Source organism: Pipistrellus kuhlii, unplaced genomic scaffold (genome assembly GCF_014108245.1).
Source record: "Pipistrellus kuhlii isolate mPipKuh1 unplaced genomic scaffold, mPipKuh1.p scaffold_m20_p_1, whole genome shotgun sequence".
In the NCBI taxonomy this organism is placed as follows: domain Eukaryota; kingdom Metazoa; phylum Chordata; class Mammalia; order Chiroptera; family Vespertilionidae; genus Pipistrellus; species Pipistrellus kuhlii.
Window position 1 is genome coordinate 17,561,281 of NW_023425404.1, and position 18,198 is coordinate 17,579,478.

Below are 18,198 nucleotides of genomic sequence, written 5' to 3' on the forward strand. Positions count from 1 at the left end.
GTAGGGCGAAGATAAAAATATTGATTTCCTACATTAATTTAAAATGCCCATGGCTTACATAAGGAGCACTTCAGAGAACATGGAGAATGTACTAATTATGTGCTAATGTACTATGCGTTAGTGATAAGGCTGCTGCTAGATTGATCCTTGCCTGGAGAATGGGAGAAAATATTTGCTGATTAGACATCTCTGGAATTTCTACAAATTCACTGATTTCTTTTTGAAATACAATCTGGGGTAGGAATTGATAGATGAAAGTTCTATATACTGCAAAGGAGATTTTGCATTTTCCTTATAAACTATAATAATATTTCCCTATGATGGTCTCAGGTTCAATACTGTGGATTGTAACATAGGTAAAGTAGCCACATTAGGTGAAGTTGATCTGGTACTTGAGACACTAATGCCCGGTGGGAAGGCCCAGAGACAAATTCCCCTTGTATAGACACCTATCCTCTAATTATTATTATTTTTTAAATTAATTATTATTATTTTTTTAAGGAGGATTCTTGCAAATGTGACTACAAATGTCTTTAAGTGCCGGTTTTTAAAACAGAAGTATTCCACCCCCTTTCCATTTAAGTCCAGTGAAATGTGCCTCTATGTTCCTTCCATGACATTCTTTTATGCGCATGACTGGAGCTGAGGTCCACTCCACCCCCACAGTAACTTAGAAGTGGGTCAGCAGCAAGCCAGGGAAGAGCTCTCCACTGGTGCCTATAGGACAGCCTCCATGCCCAAAGCTTGTGTTGCAGTTTTAAAATCCTGAGACATGAGAATTTGTGAAGAAAAAACTGCCAAACAAAACACTAAATGGAATCACCTGACAGCAAAGCAGAGGCCAAAGCTGAAAGCAGGAAGAAAAGAGGGGCGATGGCTTTAGATCTACCAAGCAATGTGCTTGTGGACCACTCCCCTTTCAGTCAGCAAGGACAAGAGGCCCCATTGTTCGGGTTCTGCCTGCAGAGCTAGTCTGGGAGTGGTTCCTGCCCTGGGAGTTAGATAGGGGGAACGAGGAAACCGAACCCTACCAGCCCAGAAGAATGTGAAGCGAGGCCCCCTACGTGAAAGATCGCACGAGGACAGGCTATGGGGAAGAGCTTCTGAGCGCAGGACTCAGAAGGGAGCAGAGGGAGGAGAGGGAATGCGTCAACACATCTCCCTGATTCCTTCGCTCTTAACTACTCTGCTCCGGGACCCAGAGGTGACCCACTACCAGACACTGGGGATCACAGAGAAATGTAGTGGAATTTGTTCCATACCTGAAGTGTTTGAATCAGTCCTCATGCTCCTGTAAAAACAAACAACACGCTTCAAAACATTTGCTAGTGGAACCACAAATATTTAGAAAAGCATTACTGGGTGTGAGATAGCTGACCATTCCCTAAATGCTTTGTAGGTAGTAATGAAACGTGTTTGGTACATCTATGGCATTGTTGATTATAAAACACATTAAAGTAAAAGTACCTAAATTTCTCTAACATGCAAACTGTCCCACCTGTAAAAGCCATCTTAAGAACATAATCTATTTGTATTACTTGTCACTCAGTGAGGCTGGGGCATCCTTTCCCTGCTTTCTCTCCAGCCTCTGAAAACGTATTTGGGGTTTAGACTGAGAGAAGTTCAGGGCTCACCTAAAAGAGCCAGGTGTGTGGGGAATTGTAGGCTTTCATAGAGACCTAGGAATAGATTCTAGAAAGGATGGGTGCCTGGAGTCAGAAGTTGTCCAACTCTGCTAGCTTCCTTGTCCCAGTCTCCATGGCCCTGATGGGGGCCACAGAGCCTGGGAAACTTGCCATCCCCAAATATGCCTTTTTTGACATATTATTTTAAGTTGGTTATTTTTAAGAAACAAAAGACTCAGAAATAACCTTGGATTCCCCCCCCCCGCCCCCCCCCCTTACCTGCCTAGAGGAATTCAGACAGAAAAACCTGCTGCAAGGAAAATCTGCTCACCTTAGTGGCAGGTGGACTAAGCGTGGTAGAAAGAAAGAAGCCAAGAAAAGTCAGTTTTTAGACTCCCCTCTGAGTCCCATTGTGTCTGGGTGTCCTGGCAAGATTTGTTTACCAAACGTGTGCTCCTTCTCGCCATCTGTGAATTGCCCACTTTCCTTTTGATGTGCCAGACGCCTGCCCCTCTTCTTTTAGTTTGGAATGACATATTGACCTGAACTGCCCAGTCTGTCCTAGACTCCTATATTCTTAGGGAACTCTCACATGTACATATGTAATAAATTTGATTATTTTCTCTTGTTAATCTGTTTCATGTTAGTTTGGTTATTAGACCAGCCAGAGGAACCTGAAGGGTAGAGGAAACTTCTTTTTCCTCCCAACACAGGTGACTAACATACACAAGTTATCATTTTTCTTATGGGGTAGTCGTGGATAAAGGAGGAGAGGAGCTGTCAGTTTTTTAGATTATTTCACGTTCAGGAATGTCTTTGGATAAAGAAGTTTGTTTTCTGAACTCCTAATTTTAAAAATTAATAAAAATAATTAAAATACTTATTTTCTTAACCTCAGTGGCATGCTAACACATAGACTCGTGTCACTTAATTTTCACTAAATCTTTGTTTCTTCATCACATTTTCAGTATTTTGGAACTGTTGCTGTTTGAGCAAAAGAGAGTGTTTCAGAAAAATAATTGCCCTTCGATAATATATTCACAGATAAGCACAAAGACATAATTATGATCCATTTCAAGGGTTATGGCAAATGCATCCAGTTTGAGTTCTACTAATGGATTTTCCAAAGTAAAGGTTGTTAGTAATTTTCTGAGGAGTTTGCAAATAAATGTTCACAGAGCCTTAACTAAATAGGTCTGGTGATTTAAATGAAGGTTAAGCTTAATGACAAAAGTTTTCAAGAGACTGAGAAATATCAGGCAAATGTACTTTAAACATGGGTAAATTAAAATAAAGCCTGCCATTATCCTCCATACAGCAAAGGGAAGAGTCACAGTATCGCTATTATCAAGGAATAAAAAGGAATATAAATGCTTTATAAAGGAAATCCTTCACTTTGGAAGGACCTAAGGTGACATAACAGATGGCTCCATACTCTCTCACTCATCTAGATTGAAATGGCTGAATTTACATTTTAAAGAGTAATGAATTTGAGGACAAAATATCTTAGAAGGTCATTGTTTATTTTTTTTTTTCATGTTCCAAAGTGCATAGTTATAAAGTGTCACTGAAACCCCTGGTGTGGAAGATGAAAAATATGTAGCACTTATTTATCACTCTCACAACGTCCTGACGCAATCCCACAAATCCCGCAATATCCTACAGATGTCCCAGGAACAAAGCACCAGCCAACTCCATTCTATTCTTAGACATTACACCTATCATTCATAATGAACATTTTCAAATTAGGCTCCAGCAAGTAATTATGTTCCTGATGCAAACTGGCAATAAAAAAAGAACCCAGGCTTGATTAAATTGGGCTTAAGAGGATTACTTAGAACCAAAATTTGTTTTTGCTCTGTGTTTTAAAATTTCTCTATTTATTTTTCTCCCTAGTAGAGTCATCAGATAAATGACTCCGGAAGCCTAGAGACTGGAGGGCAGGCCTTGAAGAATTTTGGATATGCTAACCTTCAAGATCCCTTTTATTTTTACTATTCATATATGGATTTTTTTTAATTCTAATAGTGATCATAATATAATAGTAAGATAAACAACAATTTGCAGAGCATTTGTCATCATAAAATATTTTTTTATCTCACAATTTTAATACCTTACATAGTAAAAGCCAATCTAATGCTCAGAGGACTTTTTGGGTAGTGAGATTATTCTGTATGTCATGGTGGATACATATCACTATGCAGGTGCCAAAACCCATCGAACTCTACAACACAAAGAGTGAACCTTAAGCTAGGGACTATAGGTAAGGATAATGTATCAATATTTATTAGCTATTTCTGTAGGTCCAGTGCAAAAAAATTCATGGGGGGGGGGGCCCTCAGCCCAGTCTGCACTCTTTCCAATCAGGGACCCCTCAGGGGATGTCCAACTACATTTGGACATCCCTCTTGCAATCAGGGACCACTGGCTCCTAACTGCTTGCCTGCCTGCCAGCCTAATCACTCCCTAACTACTCCCCTGCCAGCCTTATCTCTCTTAACTGCTTCCTTGCCTGCCTGACTGCTCCTAACCACCTCTGCTTTGGCCTTCACCACTGCAGTTTTATCCAGAGGGACATCCAGAATGACGCCCAAAAGGCTGTTCAGTCTAATTAGCATGTTACGCTTGTATTAGTATAGATTGCAATAAATGTACCACACGAATGCAAAGTGTTAATAGGGAAGTCTGGGGGTGGGGGAAGGGTGACAGAATGGCAGTGGAGTGGGTGTATCTCTATCAATTTTTCTATAAATCTAAAACTGTACTTAAAAATAAAGTTTATTAATTATTCATTTTATTAAAAGGCACTAAAAGCTAATCTAAGGGAAAGGAAAGAAGTTGAAATGATTTAAATAATTAACATATATTTTTTTCTCTTTTGAATCCAAATTTCAGAGCTCCTGGTCATATAGAAACAATCCACGAAGAAGACTCCCTAGAGTTCAAGCCAATAGTTTGTCCTATGGCTCTAAAGCGGGGTCCTTGCTTTGGATATCAGAACTCAGAACAAGCCCTCAGGAGAAAGGAATTCTTGCTAAAACTGTACTTTGTACCAGTATCTAGAACTGGCTTTTCATAAAGCCGTGGTTCTCAAATTTGAGCGTGCCTTGGAACCACTTGGAGGTCTACTGCAGCACAGAATGCTGAGCCCTCTCCAGAGTTTATGATTCAGTAGGATGGGGTGGGCCTGAGAATTTATATCTCTCACAAGTTCCCAGGAGACAATGCTGACACACACTGGGAACCACTGGACATTAAACGATGCTTTGCTTGAGCAGACAGCCAAAATGACTGAAATCGCCATCCCCTGATGCCTGATACCTTGGCACTTGGATCTAGAGGCTCTAGAATTGCAAGACATGCACAGTCCAGGGGCTAAATACACATGACTCTGATTTTCAGGTTTGTGACTCACTAAGGATCACCCATAATCCTTTGATTCCCTTGACCTGTACTTAGCTAAGAAAGGTCAAAGAAAGAGCCAGATTTGAGTACAACATTTGAGTACTTAATTCGCACTTGGTTAAAATATTAGTAAGGTGTTTTTTTTTGTTTTGTTTTGTTTTTTTTAATTTTTTGACAGAACACCCAACTTTCTGTTACGTAAACTATTGGAAATGAATGATCAGTGACAATGGTGATCATTTACTGAGCCCCTACTGTGTTCCCCTACTCTTTACATTCTTTTAGTGCTCTGCTTCCCAGAGCCCTAAACACACGGGTGTGTTTACTGTTTCTGTTCCAGCCCTCTCCTAAGGACTCCCCAGAGCAGAGCTACATTTGACTTCACCATGCAGCCTCTTGTTTATTTAGCAGTAGATTAAAATTACTAAGAATTTTGAGTAGGTCTTGATCTCTGGCAGGAGAATAATGTCTAAAGTCTACCCAGGGCAAATGTCTTAATGTTTATTTTTGACAAATTTCCAAGGACAGAGACACCACAACCTTCAAAAACCAGTTCTGTTGTTGATTAATATCTAATCAGTGAACAGTACTAATGTTTTGTTCTTCATTGTTTGGTTGGCTGTCTGCTATATTACTTTACCGTATAATAAATTTTTCCTTTGTGATTAGTTAAAATGATTTTCTTTTTAAATTTAGCCTTCTGTGGACTTCTCATACATTGAAGATAATAATTGTCACCTATAGGCATTTTCCTCCTCTGTTTAAATTATTACCCCCTCCCCTTTTTTTTTACTGCATAAGTTTTGTGTTTTTCTCCAGCTCTTCTCTAGGGTAGGTGTATTAGCTAGTGTAGTGGGAACATTACTTTGAAGGTACTCTGTGGGATAAAATCATTTTTGCGTTATATTCAATGCAAGACAAATCTGTATTAGATTTGTTTAGTCTAATGTACAATCTGAACTTTTTCTCCCTCCCCTCCCTTGCTACGTTCTTTCCTTCCCCCATTCTCTACTCCATTTTAATTTGTCTATTCTTTTATTTTTAAAGCAATTACCATTGTTCACAGTGCCTGGCATTGTGAATTTTTTAATATCAGTTTTTTAAATCCCTACAACAATTCAGCATGGTAGCTGTAATTCTCATTTTGCAAGTAAAGAAACTGTGGCCTGGAAACATCACAAAGCAGCTGAGAGTAGACAAGCCAGGATTGGAGCCAGGGCTGTCTACTGCAAAACTCAGTCTCTAACTGCTCTGTCTTCCAATTGGTGTATTCTAACATCAGTTTGATTTTTAAATTTTAAATGCAATCCATTGTATAATAAAAGTTTAATAGAATCATGTGTTAATAGCAACAACAAATTTCAATTTATTTAATCAGCAGCTATGCCTAAACTGTGGTTTCTTACCATCCATATTGTAGAAATAAAATACCATTGTATATACATTCTTTTTTTTTTTTTTTGTATAAACATTCTTTGGAATTTTACTTTTCTAGCTTGTAAGTTCTTTTTAGTTATACAGCTCTTTTTATTGAGATTCCCCCATTGCTTTCCCTAATGGGGGTCTGCTGTTTCACTAAATTAACATATTTCCTAATTAGCCATTTTTATACTCACAGTTCTTTGGATTACTTACAGGTTTTAACTAAAGACACTATGTCCAAATATGTTGTTTTAAAAATTATTTCTTTGACACATGTTCCTCTATGTCAAGAGCTGTAGTTGTCTGTCCTGTGAGTTGCCAAGTCACTCTGTAGACAGCTCCCAGTGTTTACAGTGACATCATACTGTTAATAACATCTAATAAAAACCCAGTAATTGCTTAACTTGTATTTTTAAAAATTATTAGTGAGATTGATCCCTCTTCAAGTATTGATTTATTTTTGTCTTTTGGAGTCAATTTTTTATTCATAACATTTGTTCATTGGATTCTTTACAAATTCTCATTAGCTACCTGTATATATAGTAGGAAAAATCTTTAAAGGTTACCTGTTGTGATTATTTTCCCACTGCGTTATGCATTTGTTTATTTAAAACCATTTATTTAGTAGCTACTTATAACTGTTAAACAGTTAATCAGCTCGGAACTCTATTTCCCCGGAGCTCCATACTTCCTCCAGATCCCTGCTCATATCAGATCTCTGCCCTTCATCAGAGAAGCCATCCTGACCACCTGTATAAGAATCTCTCCTCCCTCCTCAAGTCACTGCCTATTCTGTTACTTTATTCTTTTAATCACAGCCCATTCAGATCTTATGAAATATTTTATTATCTATATCCTCCACTGGAATAAAACACCCCATGAGGTAGGGACTTGATTATTTTCACTGCTGTGTCCCCAGGGCCTAGCACAGAGATGGTGCTCAGTAAATATTACTGAATGAATGAACTTTGCCACTGAAAAGTTCTTCTGTTGCTTCAGTGGCCAAGAAATGAACTTTCCTCTGAGACCAAGGCAATGCTCCCATTCCATTTTCTTCTAGTTTATTTTAGTTTTACAATATTTTACTCTTTTTCCATCTGAAATTTTTTGTGTGGTATGATGTAAATCTCTAGAATTTTGCTCTTTTGAACTCATATTAGTTTACATTTATTTATTAAACTTTATTTACATATTCTAAATTTGGCACTAGTGTTTCTAGTAGCTAAATTATAATGTGGCTTAAGATTTTATAGAACCAAGTCCCTCTAGACACTTTCCATATCCAAAAGTTTACTTGATAATGTTACTCCTAAATTTTCCACATACTTTTTATAATTTCTATGAGATATCCTATTGAGATAAATTGGTATTGTATTAAATATATAAATCAATCTAGGAGGCCCTGTAATATTTGCTGTCTTAAATCTACCAGCCCAGAAAGAGATATGAGTTTTCTTTATTCAAGTTGTTGTTTAGTTCTGCCATTAAAGTTTTGTAATTCCAGGTATACAAATTTCTTTTCATTTCCACTAAATATTTAATTTTTGTCATTGTTTATGAAAAATACATTCTCTTTTTTAATGCATTTTTTATTTTTTAAAATAAGATTAACAGAATTATTTTTTGTAAGTTTATTTTATAACCTATGCCATTATTAAACAGTTTTTACAAACTGATATTTTTAATGAATCTCAAATTTTCTAAATGCGAATTTCCATTTGCAAAGAGTGATTTTTAAAATCTTATAGTTATTCTTTGATTTCTTTGCCCTACTGTACTTCCTCTTAAATTATATTTTATAAAAACGTTAATGGGAGCATAATTTAAGAACAGTTGCAAAATTTCTTCATTAAAATGATATCTCTGATTTGGAGCAATTGTTCTTTACTGTGTTAAAGAAAAATTCTTCTATATTTTGTGAGTCTTTATCAAGAGCATCAAAATCTCTCAAATGCATTTAAAAAGTGTCATGACTTTTCTGCTATTCAATATTCAAATAATGACTTCTATTGACAGTTTCCTTAATTTGGTATTATTTCCTATATTTTGCTTCTTTTTAAAAAATATTTTATTGATTTTTTACAGAGTAAGGGAGAGGAATAGAGAGTTAGAAACATTGATGAGAGAGAAACATTGATCAGCTGCCTCCTGCACCCCCCCCCTCATGCCCTTGACTGGAATCGAACCTGGGACCTTTCAGTCCACAGGCCAACGCTCTATCCACTGAACCATACAGGTTTCAGCTATTTTGCTTCTTAAGAGCCTATGAATTTAGGCTACAGGTAGGATTAATCTAGAATTTTCTTTCTTGTGTTGTCTGCCAGACTTTACAATCCAAATGACTTGCTTCATACAATTAGGAAAATAAAATTTATTTTTTCTAAATTTAAAAGATTACAGACATCTGCTAGATATCCTTTTCTTTCATTGGACCAATTTGATTAAAACAACAACAACAACAACTTCCTGTTTTCAAGTTTTGATTGTGCCAATTTTGCCTCTTTGTGTTTTTGTTAAAGTCATCTATTTCATTTAGAGTTTCCAAGCTATTAAGGCAAAGTTGTATATAATCTTTCTCAATAACAATTTACTAATCTCCTTATTAGCTGATGTGACACCTTTCAAGTTTCCAATTTTGTCCTTTAAAGAAAAAAGTTTATACCCTTTTTTTGTTGTTTATTCTTTTTGGAGAATCAACCACAGTTTCTATAACTTTAAATTGCTTAAATTTTTTTTTACTATTTTTTAGTTTTGTTAAAAAATATTTTTATTGATTTCAGAGAGGAAGGAAGAGGGAGAGACAGAAACATCTATGATGAGAGAGAATCATGGATCGGCTGCCTCCTGCAAGTCCTCTACTGGGGATGGAGCCTGTAACCTGGCATGTGCCCTTGACCCGAATCAAACCTGGAACCTTTCAGTTCGCAGGCTGATGCTCTAGCCACTGAGCCAAACCGGCCAGGGTTGTTTATTACTTTTTTTTTTTTTTTTAGTTTTGTTTCCCTGTTTCCCCCTGTTACTTTTTATATTAAAATAAAAAAACTTAGAGCCCTGCTGGCATGGCTCAGTGGTTGATGTTGACCTATGAACCAGACGGTCATGGTTCAATTCCTGGTCAGGGCACATGCTCAGGTTGTGTGGGGCGTGCAGGAAGCAGCTGATCAATGATTCTCTGTAACCATTAACGTTTTTTTCTCTCTCCCTCCTTTCTCTCTGAAATCAATAAAAATATATTTTATAAAAATAAAAAGAACTTAGACATGATTCATTGCATCCCTTGTTTTCATTATTGCTAATATAAGTATTTAGATCCAAATTTTCCTCTGGTTTCTTTTTAGGCATTACTCCAGAATGATTGGATTAACTTTAATTTTTATACTATAGTGCTCTCTCCGATTCCTCTTGCAAATGGATATTTAAGTTATGAAAATAGTTTTATTTTTAGATTATTATTAATTGGAAATGTAGAAATGTATAAAGGATATGTAGAAGAGAAAAAATAGAGAAGTATAGCCCTAACCAGTATGGCTCAGTGGACAGAGCGTTAGCCTGTGGACTGAAAGGTCCCAGATTTAATTCTGGTCAAGGGCATGTACCTTGGTTGTGGGCAAATCTCCAGTGGGAGGTGTGTAGGAGGCAGCTGATCAATGTTTCTCTTTCATCGATGTTTTTAACTCTCCATCCCTCTCCCTTCCTCTCTATAAAAAAAAATCAATAAAATGTATTTTTTAAAAAGATAAAGAACACCCATCATCGGTCTAGAAATCGAGGCCCCCTAACTCCCAAAGATGGACCCCGTGATTCTTGTTTACTTTCCTCAGCACACACAGTGACACCAGGCAGCCAGCCCAGAATGAAAATAAAATTTAGACGAGATTGAACCAAAATCGGGTAATGAAGAGTTGACATGTCATCATTTGATTATATTGCATCTATGTTACCTCCCATCTTGGCATCCCGGGACCTCCCTGCTCACGCACCTGGATTTTTCAGCCTTGAAAGTCATGCTTTTTTCTGAGGTCCTTTCATTCGTCTCTTCACAGGCATTCCGCTCACTTTCTACCGGCGTCAAGATAGTTTGGAAGCATCTTTCCCCTTCGAAAGTCAGTGTTACGTTTGAGATGGTGACGTGTTTTGTGAATTCTTTGAGCTCGTTCTTACTCTTTGTATCTCGTAGGCACCCAGGCTTCAGACATTTTTCCAGTTTTTCCTTTGAAAATAATAAGCAGCAGCAAATCAGGTGACAGAAGAGCATCATCCAGCTGTAGATGATTTACGGGGCCAATTTTAAAATAGCAATCGTTTCATTCAGATTTATTTGATGCACAGGTGCAGTGATGGGGACTGAAGCTTGCTGTTTGTTGCATGGTCGTGGGGAGGCCAGGTGGGTTTGAGGCTGGCATGTGGAGACCTAACACAGCACAATGAAAAGCTCATGTGGGCATGTACCACAGTCACCTCACATGAGAAAAAAATCAGTACTAAATTATAGAATTTCCTCTCCCCGAATTGTCAGGGAAAGGAAGGTTTTCTAGAAAGGCCTTGCCAGGCACTCCCCAATCCGAGGCTGTCCTTGGTTTAAGGGCATCTAATAGGTGAGTGGAGTTGGAGCTTCATAATACCGCTATAGAATTTGATTTTCAAAACACTTAGAACCTCTACCTAAACCTTCATACCCTGAAATCTCTCCCGTCCCAATTTCCTGGTTTCTGTTAATGTACCACCTCTCTGAGTGGCTTGCTCCCTTCTTGGGAGCATGAATTTGTGCACCAGGCTTCTAGTAATATATAAAGTGAAAGGAAGAAAAGTATTGCCAGCCTGATGTCACTGGCCAGAAATAACCACTCCTCTGGCACATTTCGCTTGGTCCCTTTGCCCATTTATTTACTTTCTGTGACCATATTTTCGTTTCATATGCTACATTTTTCACTTAATGATTTATTATTTCCTTATATCATTTTCCTTATATCGTTAAAACTTGAATTCTTCTAATTAAAAATGAATCCTTTTTGTTGTAAAAGAGACAGCAAACTCAGAAAAGTGTGAAGAAAACATGAATTGCTTATAACCCCCAAATCTAAAAATAAACTGCTATTAATGATTTCCCTCCTCCTATTGCCTCTGTATCTTAAGGATCATATTCTTCATTTTTCATTCAACTTTATATCATGAAGATTTCTCCAAGTAAAGAACAATTCTCCAACAATTTTAATAGCTACAGTGTTTACTCACTTAGCAAATATTTACTAAGTGTCTATGACCTTGCCAGACACATACTATGGTCATTCCTGAATAAGACAAATATGGAGCTTGCCCTGCATGGATTTAAGTCTAGTTAGCCATTTTCCCTTTGGTGGACATTTAGAAACATGGTATAGATGTGGAATGATTAGCATCTTCGTAGCGAAGTCCTCAGTCCTATTTCTGTTTCATTCCTTTAGAAAGAGTCCTAGAAGTGGGATCCCTGAGTCAAAGGGTACATTTTAAGGTTTGTGGCAATTTTCATCCCTTCCATAAACCTGTATGAATTCCATGTTGACCACAGCTTTAGTAACATGGACTAATTTTATTCTGTTAAGTAACAGTTTTACAGGTTAGGTTCTTTCTAAGTTTGAATTGCTTTGATTATTAATGAGGTAAAACGTTTCCACTGTATTTATTGGACGTTTCTTCTGTGAAACGTCTTCCTTGCCCTTTGCCATTAAAAAAAAAAAAAAAAATTGAGGGCCCCCTGGGGTTTTCTGTAGTAGTCTTCAAATTGATTCCTTTACCTACAATCCATTCTGCCATCAAATTAATCTTTAAAAAAACACAGCTCATTGCCCTGGCTCGGTGGCTCAGTTGGTTGGGGAGTTGTCCCGTACACCAAAAGGTTGCAGCTTATATCCCCAGTCAGGGTGCATGCAGGAGGCAACTGATGGATGTTTCTCTCTCACTTCAATGTTTTTCTCTCTCCATGCCTCTCTCCAAAACTCAATAATAATAAAAAAAAATCTCTCAGTCTTAAAAATACACACACAAAAATCACAGCTCCTTCACAACCTTGTGGCTAAGGTATGCCCAAAGACCAAAAACCACACTTCTTACTTTGGCATTCAAGGTTTGCAAGCAACTTTTCAATTCTGTATCCTATTGTTATCCATGTGTAATATGCTCCAGTCAAACAGGACTAACCATTTTTGGATATGGCTTTGAGTTTTTCTACTTTCTGGCCCTTCTCTATAACCACTCACTTCTTTTGGTATTTTAATCTCTACCCTCACTTTTCCCTACTGAAGTTTCATCTAGTCTTTTTATATACATTTAGACTTTAAAATAGCCCTTACATGATACTAATATTCTCATCCTAGAGATGAGGAAGCTGAAGCTCATGCAGGTTCAATGACTTGGCCAAACCACTCCACAGCAGGGCCAGATTCCAGGCCAGGTCTTGGACACTGATCCCAAGGTTCTTCTCAATCCACCACAGCCTTCTCACATTGGGGTAAGTTTGGTGGTAAGGATGGTCACTATCTATTTCACAAGACACCTGACCACTTCTTTACACCAAGCATCAGATCTCATTATTAAAATTAGAGCAAGTTCCATAGCATTTTGATAATCACCACCTGGGAACTAACCCAATCTTGGTGGTCACCCTTGTTCTTGATTTAAAAAATATATATATTTTATTGATTTTTTACAGAGAGGAAGAGAGAGGGATAGACAGTTAGAAACATTGATGAGAGAGAATCATAGATCAGCTGCCTCTTGCACACCCCCTACTGGAGAGGTGCCCGCAACCAAGGCACATGCCCTTGACCGGAATCGAACCTGAGACTCTTCAGTCCGCAGGCCCACGCTCTATCCACTGAGCCAAACCGGTTTCAGCTGTTCTTGATTCTTAAAGAATGAAAGTCTCCCATGCCACATACCTTTTCCTCCTGCTTGGCCCTTAGTATGTCATCATTTTCAAATACCACTCTGACCCCTGAGGTGTTTGTGCCATCATGGAGGTCTGTGACTTCTGTGACTTCTGTGAAAATGTTCACATCTGGGGCCTCAGTGACCTCCTGTTCGGGAACATCCGTGACATCAGTGACGTCAGTGATGACCGTTAACTCTGAGAAATCAGTGCTCTCCATGCCATATACGTGGTCTGAATACGTGTATGGATGGGAAGTCTGTACAGCTGTGAATTCTGCGATATCCATGATGTCCATGGAGCCTGTGATGTCTGTGCTATTTGTGAGTTCCGAGAGGCTGGAGACTTCCGACAGTCTGGAAGCTTTCTCCTGATTCAGGAGGGCGATGAGCTCTACCCATTGAGAAAACAAGGTGTCCTGCTTGTATGCAGGGGCACAGAGCTGGAGATAGTAGGCTCGGCCACTCACCAACTTCACTTTGAGGCGCATTTTCTCAGCATCGTGCACAGACAGCCTCACAAACTGCAGAGGGAGAAACCTGCAAACAGATGCAGAGGTCATCTAGAGCCCAGATCGGAGGCCTCTCAGAAGGCCTTTCCCGCTATGTTTTATAGCAGTTTGTAGAGTGAGACTTAGGACAACAGGCTGGTCTCCCACACAGGCCCAGGTGGGGGCAGGCAGGGACCTGGCAGTGCCTTCCCGTGGCCACAGTCCCCAGGGCTGATCCTTAGTTTAGGCAGCTCAGAATGTTCATTTTCAGGACATGCCACCAGGCTGCTGGGGGCCAAACCACCTGGGTCACCCTTCTAAGGCTCTGATGGACTACAAAAATCAGAGCACTGACATTTATCATGAGAAATCGTCTTGTTTTCATCCTGCAGAGTTGAGACTTAGAGGAGGTGGGTGGTTGGCTCTAGGCCACACAGCAAGTTGGTGGCTTGAGACAAAACCAGAGCTAACTACTTCCGGTAGAAGTTAGGATGCTGCGGGGAGAGGGGCATGTTCTACAGAGGCAGTTTGAGTTTTCAGTTCCTGTTAATTAAGTTCATTAAAAAAAAAAACTTTACCTCTTGTCTGACTGCTAGGCTGGCGTAAGCCATTTCCCCAGCGTTGAGGGTGTGGCTCTCATTTGCAGCGAGGAGCACAGGGAGAGGTTCCCTCGGAGCAAGTGCCCTCGTTGTGTCCATTTTCGGCTCCTCAGGGAAAAGCCCATTTTCTGAAACCTCCTTCACCTCTTCCCGTTGTGACTCACCTGGTGAGCACCAGTTTCTCTGGAGACGGTCTCAGGAGGCTCTCAAACAGGGGTTTGTCTTTCTGGGCCGTGGGCGTGAGATGTGCTAGCAGCATCACGTTGGGGGTCTTGTGGGTGTGGCTGGAAGAGCAGATGGCAACAGCCACCCAGTTGGCTTGGTTGTGAAGGTAAATGGATTCACCTCTTCTATTGACCTAAGGCAGAGAACAGGAAGAAGGTTTTCTGATGAGGTGCACGGTCCCCACTCCCTTGCTTACCTGCAGGAAACAGGAAAAACGAACCATGTGATGCATGGAATCACTCACTCGTTCCTGTGACTTCTGGGAGCTCTCACAGTGAAAAGACCCTTTTTCTATAGCCACTGACTTCTTTTGGTGTTTAAATTTTTTCTACCCTCAGACGTGGCTCCCGACTGTGGAGGTTTACCAGGGAAGTAAACACTGAGCAACTATGACACTTATTATTATTTAATACTCACCTGAGGGTATGTTTATTATTTGTTTGTTTAGAAAGAGGGAGGGAGGAAAGGAGGGAGGGAGAGAAATAATAGGAATAATGAGTTTTGAGTATTTGTTGCCTTTGTTTTAAATGTAACTTAATTGGAAAAGTTTATAGAATTTAATTTTTAATAGTGGCTGTGTTTAACAACTACTTGCAAACTTCCTAAACACTTACCTATTGGCCAGTCCCAGGCACCCAGGCCATAGGGTCAGAGAAGTCTCCCCTGAGAAAGGGACCTCACTAAGACCTGAGCAATGTGGGAGATAAACTGGCTATGTGAACAGCACTTTTAAGCTGAGTAACTGCTTGTGCAAAACCCCAAGTCCCAAGAATCTCAGCCAGTAAAATCTTCACAGCTGGATGAGGAGACTGGAAAGTGGGTGGACAAGGATATGAAGCCAGAGAAGTTCCAAGTAACACTTGGTCTCTCAGCTGTATAATAACTGGCTCAAAAAAAAAAATCACTTAAAAAACAAATATACTTTAAAAGACATCAGAACCCACACTATTGATTATCTACCCAACACCATGCTCCTTTTCTGCCCAATGAGCAGAATTCTGGTTTTGTCCAGTACCCATCCCTCAGGGCTGGTGTCTCAACTCAGAGGTTAAATTATGATTGACTTAGCCCAGCTGGTGTGGCTCAATACTTGAGTACTGAGGTCACCATTCCTGGTCAGGGCACATGCCCAGGTTGTGGGCTCAGTCACCAGTGGGGAGCATGCAGGAGGCAGCTGATCAATTATTCTCTCATTGATGTTCCTATCTATCTCACCCTTCCTCTCTTTGAAGTCAATGAAAACATATTACAAATTTTGATAAACCAGTTATGCTGACTCATCCTCTTGTAAGCAGTTGCTTTTTAGCAGCAGCATGTGACCCAGGCCTGGCCAATGAGACATGAGTGGGGGCCTCTTGGTGGCTCTGGGAAAGGATTCTGAGTCCTCACGGAGTTGTAAGGATGAGAGGCATCTCTTCTGTTGCTGGCAGTCACTGTCCTGTTTGCATGTGATGTTCGAGGGGAGCTAACCTGAGGGTGACAGAGCAAAAAGAGGGAGGCGGGGTCCTTGATGACTCCCCGTGGGCGAGCTGCTGCCCTGAGGTTCCGGCACTCTGTTTGAGCTCACTGTTATTCTTCTTCATTTAAACTTGTTGACTTGGGAACTTTAGTAGCTTGCTCCCTGTTGAAGGGAATAACCTTATCCAATTATGATATGGGGCCATGGATGGTTGCAGGCGTCCTCAAACTTTTTAAAGTGGGGGCCAGATCACGGTCCCTCAGAGAGCTGGAGGGCCGGACTATATGAACTACTAATTCCTACTGTAACACCTCGGCTGCGCTCACTGCCCAAAAAACCTGGCGGGCCGGATCAGACTCCTCTGCGGGCCGCATGTGGCCCGCGGGCCGTAGTTTGAAGACGCCTGGATGCTAACTGGCCCCCACCCTCGTGTTCATGAGAGTATGCAAAGGTTATTTGAAAAGTGTGCAGGAAGAAATGTGAAAAAAAAATATTAGTAAGAATGAAGCACATGAAAAGTAAAATACATACAATTATGACTTATTACAAGCATTCCGGGCAACCCTGAAGCCTCAGTGTTCTCTGAGGCATCACTTCCTGCCTATGGTTCTGGAGGGGAGGGGGACTCCCTGGCTCCCGGGGTCAGTGCAGAGAAGGTGTTTATGGAAGGTGAAGAAGTAAGTATCTGTGGTCCTCTCTGTCACCCTCTGCGGCATCAGCTGAGGAGCTGTTTGATGGATGTGTTTCATGTTAGACTTGGCTGTGGCATTTAGAGACATTTAGAGGTACAGCCTATGCCATTGAATCATTTCCCTATTTCTTTATCTGAATATATATTTAAATTATTTAAATATTTATTTAATTTTTAATTCCGAGAGGGGAATGGAGAGGGAGAGAGGGATAGGAACATTAATGATGAGAGAGAATCATTGATTGGCTGCCTCCTGCAAACCCCCTGTTGGGAATTAAGCCCAAAACCCGGGCATGTGTCCTGACTTGGAATTGACCCTGACCTCCTGGTTGACTCTCAACCACCGAGTAACACTAGCTAGGTTTATCTGAATATTTCAATGTTGAATGTTCAAAGGAAAGTTAGAACTCCTCCCAAATGCATTGAAATGTAGTTCATTCATAATGTAGGTACATTTTTATGAAAGGAAACTTTTCTCCCTAGCACAATTTGACAATTGTATTTCACCTTCAGAACTAAAAGCCAAAATTCACTTTAAATCCCAGTTGTGCCATAGATGTTATTCTTTAAATTTAACAAAGAAATTGTCAGATTGCTTTCTTGTGGCAAAATATCCTAAAAATGACTACTGTCTCTTCATGTAATTTTGAGAAGATTATGATAGAAAATTACGGTAGCATTAGGACAGAATTCCTAGGTTAGAGTTGGGAAAATTTGAAATGAATTTTTATTTAACATTATAATTATTTTCAGTTGCTTAATGTTCCAAAACTGTTCCCTTTCATTTTATCATATATTCCACTGCCACATTTAAAACAGTTCTCCTCCCAACCTTTTCAGTCATCTTTGAGTACTTACTGAAATTGTTGTAACATAATTCAGGGCTCAAATATTTACCTGGATAAAATTGCCCTCCAGTATGGGAGGAGATACAAAAGGGGCATACTCTCCTCCATCCAGCATATTTTGGAGAGCTCTTGGACTGTGCGGGGATGGGATGCGGATGGCGTCTCGCTTACTGATCCTCATGGTAGTCTTCCTGTTGCTCTTCTTCATTGTGCTTACACACAGACATCAGACAATGGACAACGCGTTCAGACAATGAACAGGTGCAGAGAAAATTTAATATAACACACAAGTCACTTCACTTATTCATTCATTCAACAAATTTCACCCACATCTATGATATGCTAGGCGACGTGCTGAAAACTGGAGATACATCTGAGCAGGACTGATTAGGCCCCTCCCCTCAAGCAGCCTATATGCTAATGGGGAAATAGAGGAAGCACATTAGAAATCCGATGTGGCTCTGGCCAGGTAGCTTAGTTTGTTAAAGAGTGTCGTCCCCATGAACCAAGGTTGCAGTTTTGATCCCTGG

At 39.8% G+C, this 18,198-nt stretch overlaps 1 protein-coding gene across 1 annotated transcript; it reads right to left on the reverse strand.

Moving 5' to 3' along the window:
• Positions 1-1,212: 1,212 nt before the first annotated feature.
• On the reverse strand, positions 1,213-17,876 carry GARIN2 (golgi associated RAB2 interactor family member 2). The gene is made up of 5 exons (XM_036433819.2): positions 17,718-17,876; positions 14,610-14,803; positions 13,367-13,895; positions 10,433-10,662; positions 1,213-1,291 (listed from the first exon to the last, which is right to left on the reverse strand). Exons 1-5 carry the CDS (start codon positions 17,874-17,876, stop codon positions 1,213-1,215), a joined length of 1,191 nt encoding a protein of 396 aa, XP_036289712.2.
• Positions 17,877-18,198: the final 322 nt, after the last annotated feature.